This window comes from Camelina sativa, chromosome 3 (genome assembly GCF_000633955.1).
Source record: "Camelina sativa cultivar DH55 chromosome 3, Cs, whole genome shotgun sequence".
Lineage (NCBI taxonomy): Eukaryota > Viridiplantae > Streptophyta > Magnoliopsida > Brassicales > Brassicaceae > Camelina > Camelina sativa.
The window spans coordinates 12,314,412-12,322,865 of NC_025687.1; the positions used below are offsets into that span (position 1 = coordinate 12,314,412).

At 38.7% G+C, this 8,454-nt stretch overlaps 1 protein-coding gene across 1 annotated transcript in view; it reads right to left on the minus strand.

Moving 5' to 3' along the window:
• The window catches only part of LOC104778891 (THO complex subunit 2-like), a gene marked incomplete in the record, with an annotated part of 10,404 nt that extends 1,956 nt beyond the window's left edge, over positions 1 to 8,448 (minus strand). The window contains 15 exon segments of the mRNA XM_019243670.1: positions 713 to 1,008; positions 1,233 to 2,038; positions 2,133 to 2,340; positions 2,816 to 3,208; positions 3,279 to 3,359; positions 3,489 to 3,644; positions 4,364 to 4,468; positions 4,572 to 5,178; positions 5,350 to 5,516; positions 5,694 to 5,874; positions 6,199 to 6,302; positions 6,816 to 6,944; positions 7,029 to 7,125; positions 7,813 to 7,940; positions 8,416 to 8,448. Coding sequence (XP_019099215.1) covers positions 713 to 1,008; positions 1,233 to 2,038; positions 2,133 to 2,340; positions 2,816 to 3,208; positions 3,279 to 3,359; positions 3,489 to 3,644; positions 4,364 to 4,468; positions 4,572 to 5,178; positions 5,350 to 5,516; positions 5,694 to 5,874; positions 6,199 to 6,302; positions 6,816 to 6,944; positions 7,029 to 7,106 — 3,311 coding nt within the window.

The following is an 8,454-nucleotide window of genomic DNA, read 5'->3' on the forward strand; positions in this document are numbered from 1 at the left end:
TCGTCTCTCTCTTTCGTCATGCCTCGGGGAAAGCCTCTGAGAATGCCTTGAACCTCCAGCCCTTCTTTCGAGGTCTTCTTTTGCAGCCATAGAATGTGGAACGATGTTAGGTGGTAAAGGTGGAGGTGGGGGTAAACCTTGAGAATGAAAATGATCATCAGAATGAGATTTCTCTAGTGATGCCTCACCATGACGCAGTTTGCTTCTATCATCTTTGTTTCTTTCATCCTTGTTTCTATCATAACTCCTAGTTGTTCCTTTATCTAGAACCTTCTCAACAGATCGCTCTCTACCATGACGCTCCAAAGATTTATCTCTTGCTTTCTCTACATCATCTCCGCGAGGTTTATCAGAACGCTCAACTCTTTCTCTATGGTCTCGGTCTTGTCTANCATATGCTCAAAAAGGGAGATCATCACGGACAACACTCCATCACGTTTCCCTTGTTTCATGATAAAAACTGATCAAATGTGAATCACCATAACACAAAAGTAGTTGAGAGAAAGAACCATGACGACGTNTCTTCTCCTCTTCCCATTCACGGTCATACATTCTATACCAAGGTCAAGGAAATTGCTAAATCTTGGATTTGGATTTTGCAACTCCGAAGATATCATGTAATGATGCATCATATAAGGGTTTGATTCATGATGCAAACTCAAGCAGAGAGATTATATAAATTGGTAACGGGGCTCTTTTTCTTTAAGGATACGGTTCGGGATCACGGCGAGCCATCTTGCTGGAAGCTTCTTTTCCAACAAGTCTGATGCTTGGCTCTTCAAGATAACCTCCGTGTTGAATCATACTACTGCTCTTTCGCTCTCTGCCTTCGTAAGATGATGGTCCCATACCAGTCGATAAAGAGGATTGATGTGGTGGCATGGGAGAATATTCCCCTGGCTCTGCAGATGAAACCTGTTGCTCCCTCTTAAGCTTCCTTCTCTTGGATGCTTCAAAATCCTCTTTCAAAGGGAGGCTTTTTTCTCTTTCTCTTTCTCTTTCTTCACCCTGCACCAAGTAGAAAATAAGATTATCATTCATATGCTCAAAAAGGGAGATCATCACGGACAACACTCCATCACGTTTCCCTTGTTTCATGATAAAAACTGATCAAATGTGAATCACCATAACACAAAAGTAGTTGAGAGAAAGAACCATGACGACGTAACTACAGCAAAAAATTCTTCAGTTCTCAATATCAATAGGGGTATGTATTGAGGGAGCTATGTTACCTTCACGGTGATTGATTCTCGGTCATCTCGCTTTCGGTCACGGAAATCGTCATCTCTTCTACGTTTTGCATCATCCACAGAAACTGATGAATTCTCTTCAGAGCCTCGTCTCTCTCTTTCTTCATGCCTCGGGGAAAGCCTCTGAGAATGCCTTGAACCTCCAGCCCTTCTTTCGAGGTCTTCTTTTGCAGCCATAGAATGTGGAACGATGTTAGGTGGTAAAGGTGGAGGTGGGGGTAAACCTTGAGAATGAAAATGATCATCAGAATGAGATTTCTCTAGTGATGCCTCACCATGACGCAGTTTGCTTCTATCATCTTTGTTTCTTTCATCCTTGTTTCTATCATAACTCCTAGTTGTTCCTTTATCTAGACCCTTCTCAACAGATCGCTCTCTACCATGACGCTCCAAAGATTTGTCTCTTGCTTTCTCTACATCATCTCCGCGAGGTTTATCAGAACGCTCAACTCTTTCTCTATGGTCTCGGTCCTGTCTTTCATTACCCTTATCCTTTGATCTATCTTGATCCCTATGTGTGCTTTGGTCATCAGTAACTGTTTTGTTTAAATCCAACCGAGCGTCTGTTGATCTATCTCGATCACTTGATCGAGGCTCACTGTCATGCTCTCTGTGCTCAGCATCTCCTTTACGACGTTTACTTATTCTCTCACTATCTTCAACAGCATTAGTTCGTTTCTGTAACCTATCACTCGATCTCACAGAAGAGACGATTTCATGCCGAGGGGAATGAACAGTCCGAGAAGATTGCTTTTGTGCATCCGAAGCTTCAGCACCGTCGTCTTTTACTGCATCAGAAATTAAAGTCAGAATATCTGACAAGTCCATCCAACTTACATTAGCTTCCACAAACATTTAATGATTTTGTGGGTGAGATCAAACCTTTGGACGAACCAATAGCTATGCTACCATTGGCTGCTGTGCTGGAAATAGATTTGGTCAAACCTGATTGCCTGCTCTCCAAATAAATAAGATCTTTTTCAGTTGTGGATGTTCTTCCACCAGCTTTACCGGACTTTCCATCATCTTTCCCAAAATCTTGCTTTGTAGATTTGTTCACTGATGCACTTCGTTTAGAGGAAGGTTTTAACTGCCAGCCAAAAACATTTATACATAATACAAAGTTAGAAACCAAAAATTTCCTGAAAATGCTGATTAGCTGAATTTTTTAAGCCACCAATTTCCAACACAAAAAAGGGTGGGAGAAGGTTGAGGTGAAGGCTAAGAGTGTTAGATTGTAGCATACTGCATCATCCTGGGATCAAAACAATTGACCTTAGCGCCCTCACTCACAACCCAGGCCAAAGTCATAGATTAAACACAGTACTTATGTCTACACGGTAACCCCACATAATTTTTAATCATCACTTCCCCTAAATAAATCCTAACTGTCAAGAAAATAGAATTGGCTCTAGTAAGCCAAATAAGATAGAATGGGCAGGATAATTTCCTACATAATTTTGGTGAACACATGTTAGTGACAAATTTGGGGTTGCTTTTGTTTTTTTGGGGGGAAAAGCAGGGGTTGCTAACTGCAAATAAAAGAGAAAAGCACACAGCCATACCTCGGTTTCAGAATACTTTGAAGCAGCTTTGACAGGATTTTCATCAGATATTTTGGGTGTTTCATCTGTTTCCTTTTGTTCCACTGACTTCTTAGACATGGATGATTGGGCATCCAATGGATTGCCCCCCTTTGATTTAAGATTTCCTTGATCAGATTTTGAAGGTAAACTGTCCGTTCTTCCATCTAGAGGTTTAGTTTTCAATAACTGGTCCTTGCCCAATCCACCAGACTCAGTCTGCTGGTTAACACTTGCTCTTTCCCCAGTTGGTTCACCATGGGAGACACCAATTAACAAGCCATTCTGGGAAGAAGCATGTTTTGGAGCATGTACTGGCGGGGCCTTTAGTTCAAGGAAGCCCATGCTAAATTCTTCATCTGTAACCCAATGTGGCTGCAAATAAAAGACATTCAGTGAAATTCCATAAAACACTAAACATGAAATTGCTATGGTTAGAACTCACTTTTCTTGCAGACAGAGCTGCGGCAACACCAGTTGCTAAGACCTTAAGGTCCTCTCGTTCATCATTTTTAATCTTGGCTACCTGCGATACCAGACCATCAAATAAAGGAAACATTAAATTTTTTCATGAAGAAAACAGAGGGACAGAGGGACAGATAGAAATCACACTAATTAAAAGCAGATTCAAAAGACAGGAAGACTGGGTACTTGCCCGTTTCTCAAGGTTTATCCCAGTTTTCCGAGTAACAGGGAAAACACCAGATATTTTTGTTAGCATAATTAGGGCATTACGAATCTCCATATACTCGTTAGACTCCAGACACTGGATCAAAAGCCGTGTGATTCTTCCACTCCATTTCCAGTGTACCTTTCAGAGAGATCAACAGATGAAACAGACATGAAACACAAAGGAGCAAGACTTTGTTACCAGTAATTAAAGCAGAATGCATAATAGCTAAATACAGTGGAATTCCATAGGGAATCCACAAATGAAATGGAAAATATCAAATCACAGAGCAGAAGCACAGCAGTTCCATAAAATTAAAAAAGGTATTTTTAACTACTTTTCTAGGCGTCATACCATAAGTTCAACAAATCAATATAACGTCCAGCACCAATTAAAACAACATGATAAAAATATCCGAGAGTCTTACATGTCATAATATCTTTCTGAAAGAATCATAATACAGAGAAAATGCACTGTAAGTAACTCAGGAATTGACTATACATGAGAGGGTGTGAACAAACTCTTCACTGATTTGGCTTCAGCCACTCATCGTATATCATAAATATATTATTCCTGATACGCAACCCCTTTTTCCCTTCACCCTAAAGGCCTAAACTCTTATCAAAAACTGATACTTCCCTTTTTTCTACGCTATTGCGATCTACAAGTTAGCCATTAATACTTTCCAGAAATATATTAAAATGCACTTCTACATGTGGTTTAACATAACTAAGAATACTACATTATAACAAACAAGAATGCTCGAGACAGTTATAGAGTCACCTAAAACCTGAGACAATGTATAAAGTATACCACTAAAAGTAACATAAAAATACAAGTCAAGGGTCAGAATTTCTAACCTTCACAAATTGTCCAAATGTGACACGCTGGCTGTTCGGGTATCTGTAATAAACAGCAAACCCTGGCATATTTCCGCACTCATGTTCATAGACTGATTCCTTACTCTGAGAAAATATTAGAGACAACAACAGCATTAGAAACTAGGTTAGAAAGAAAAACCCAACTCTATACTATCATCGTCAAAGAAAAATAAAATTTTAAAGTGACCTTCCAGTGGTATGCAATCTTCAAGGTCTCAAACAAAAACCTCCCAAGTCTTCCAACTTCATATTCAGTGCAGCAGCAGATCATTGGTTGCAGCGTTTTACAAATCAGAACATCAATGTGATTGACAGTGTTAAAAAAGGGTGTTCCAAGAGAGTGGAGCATATGTACAAACATCGCGCAGTACACAGAATCTGCCATGCTAAATGTGCACCGAGGGAAAATACAACGTTGCAGGAACTCCATATTGATCTTCAAAGTATCAGGACAGGAACTCAACCATGTATCCTTTTCACGTGAAAGCCTTCTACGGACAGAAGCAACATGTTCTTCATGCTTTTTCAGTTCACCGGTTAGACGATCAAGTGACTCTTGAATCCTTTCCTTCTCTTTTTTTCTCTTCGTAATTGCTGAGCTAGAATTATCAGCAACCTCTTCAAGTGTCTTAAGGGCAGCATGCTGTTTAGATATCTCAGACTCATAACGATTTCTGGGAACATGGAGATCATAAAGCGTAAGTCCCCAAAAAGTAGCGTAGAGGTCTGGCGATAGACTATTCCAAGCTTTTGACGGCAGCATTGTTCTTACAGTATCAAGAACATCAGACCACCTGCAAACACATTGACGAGGTAATTAAATGCAATTAAAATAACTAACTTTTTATCAGCTAGAGAAACTACATATCTTCAGAAAGAGACTATTTGAAACTACAAATAGACATCACGTACAGAGTATTGCTAATACAACAAAATATACTATACAGGTTGAGTTGAAATATTACGTTACAGCTTTTTCAGATGCACCGACATCGAGAATCATAGAACTCTCAGACTCTGATATTTCAGAATCCGCATCCATAGATTCCCCACTATCCAAAGGCCATGAAACATCACCATTCCGTCGACACTTGAAGAGCCTCATCACAGGGCGAAATACCAAAAAAGCGACCTGGCATGGGATTTAGAACATAAGTATGGATTTCAAAATGCGGAAATGTAATCACAAAAAGGCGGCAATAATAGCTAAAGATATAGACCAGAAATACATAAGTTAGAATCATGAAAAATTGTTTAAAAATGAGGCAACACAAGGGTAAAGAACAAAGAAGAAAAAAGATCGAGAAACCTCTGGCTCGAGATGGTATGTGTGAACAAGCTCATCAAGCGAAGGTACCAGCCGAGCATAAGCAGTAGCAGGACTGACAGCACTAGAAAGGAAGTCCACGTATTGGAGGAGAATTCCATGACATCTGTCGAACTGTTCAGTGACCATCTTAATATATGGGGCATCCGCATTCACCACAACTCTGCATATCAGGTAGTTTACATTATAAATAGAATGAATCCCAAACAGCATGGTTTATTGACTAAATGAGTAAGTGCACAGCACACATACTCAATTTAGAGATAGGAACATTGTCCGTAGTCACACCAAAAAAATGAAAAATCTAAAATGTAAATATGTAATTTTTAGACACCGATTTTCTTTTCTGTATCTATTTATGTTTCCAGGTATATGATGTTGAAACATGGGTATGATGTTCCAGTAAAGACTTGTATGCTCCATGCAAACAATTAATGCACACTTCCAAATGTCAAACAATTTCGTGAGTTCAGATTTGTAAACTTACAGAGAACGATGCTGGGCGATAAGTATCAAAAGGGGGATAGCTAACTTTGGTTCATCATTTGGAAGTAAGGAATCTCGTAGACGGTTTGATGATTTGATAAGTGCCTGAAAAAACCAGGAGATAAATCAGGATGAACTAAGATACTTCAATGATCTCGAAGGTAAATAAACAAAGATTATTAATGCTGATGCCACTACCGCAAGCACATATGTTTTTATCTGTATAGAGCCTATCATCTAAAGAAGTACAAAGCGTTTCTTACTAGACCAGACATTCTAAGTGAATGCCTTCAAATTAAAAAAAATTCCACAACCCGCCACATGTTTGTAAAAACATGTATTCATGCAAATGCATAAATAAGACCCCCCACGGTGTTAGCATATATAGATGTAAAAACGATGAGCTAATACGAAGATGTAGGAAATCAAGCTTGAAAATAACCAAATCAATTCGCTTCGTTCAGATTACTGAAAATCAAGAACCCAATTTCAAACGGACAACATTGGTAACTTTCTCTAACAACAATAGGCAAATTAAGGCACATATGGTAGACCAATGCTTGGCTTTTCAGGATTCAATATGTTAATTTGAAGTTTTGAGGATCTAAAAAGACAAACCTTGTTGTTCCTCGTCATGCCAAAGGATGTTGCATGATAACGTAAAGTCTCACTTCCTGCCATGGCATCCAACTGATCTTCAGTAAGGTTCTCAGTGTATTGTACATTTGCCATCTGCTGGACCAGTTCCTACAATCATTATAAATTGCAGTCAGCCCCATTAGTCTGAATAAGCTGACTCATAAGAATTTGGCAATAAAACCAAAAGGGTACCTGAAGAAGAACAAGCTCAATCCCTTGGCCCCTCTTTAACTGGTTCACGAGATACTGGAAAAGACCCCTTAACTCCATTGATGGGTACTTCTTACACCTGGATAACATGATATTGTTAAAAAACAATCCAAAAAGATGGCATAATAGCTTTTATACTTTCTTAATAATGCTGTATGTGCATCTTGCAGTCAAAAAATTGCCGGAATGTTAATATTCTAGTGCCATCATGTGAAGAAGTTACCAGCCACTACACCCTAGATTTAAAAATAAAAGAGACATATGAAGAAAACGAATAAGAGGAACACATGAAAAAACTAACGGCTGAAGTAAAGTACCCTACATCCTATCAGGAAAAGGACTAGCATATATAATGTGAGCAATATGATGCTCCTCAACTTCTGCAGCAAGTAAATGTTACGCAAAATTCCAGTAACCTACATCACTACCGTATACAAACTGATAGTTACATTATCATATAACTAGTTGTCGAAACGATTTAAGGGGTAAATTTAAAACCGAAAGGAAATCCAAATGAACCAACCAAAATGGAAAGAGTACCACCAAATTTCACTAAGTATGCACAATAGTTTCGAACATCAGAATTGCAAGTTGACTCTTTAAACAGCTTTACATAAAAATAATACTGCACTTTTCTTTTCTATCCTTGGCCTAACTGAAATATGCCTGCTGCAAGCAGTCACAAAAAAGTAAAACAACTATATCTAAAAAAGCGTACTGAAACTATTTATAGCATGTAGTAATGATTCTAAAGAAGAACACATACAGGTGACCCCAAAATGATGCCAAAGATTGAAGCCAGTCTGATAAATTAATCCCGTCGTCTTTAAGTTTATCTCGCCCGATTTGTGCCAGTCTCTCAATCACGACATATTCCAGGATATCATACTCAAGCTGTGCATCAGGAATAAAGCATCAGAGCGTACATAATGGAGGCAGAGCATCTCAAAAACAACGAAACACATGACAGACTGTCTCAAATGTACTAGAGCGTCAAATAAAAAAAAACTCATGGAAAACATATGTTAGAATATTAGGAAATAGGAAACATCTGACTGCATCCCAATTTACAATGACTATCTCACTTCATTGTTACCTACTTCAAAGGCTCATGTACGAGTATATCAACCAAACCAACAAATCCCTGTATCCCACATTTTAAACCTACCCCAGAATGAAAGTGTAACATGTATCAGTGGAAAACCTACAAAGCCAAATCCTAATTACTGGCAAAAAGACCATCCGTCTATCTCATTAAAATTACTTCTTTTTTTAGAACATATGAACATAACCAGGGGAGAGTAAGGGCATAAGGTGAATAAGAGCATAGCATACAAAAAAAGAAAGAAAAAATATAGGCGTCACGGACCTGCGTCAAATACTTGAAGGCATCCACAACAGGAGCAAT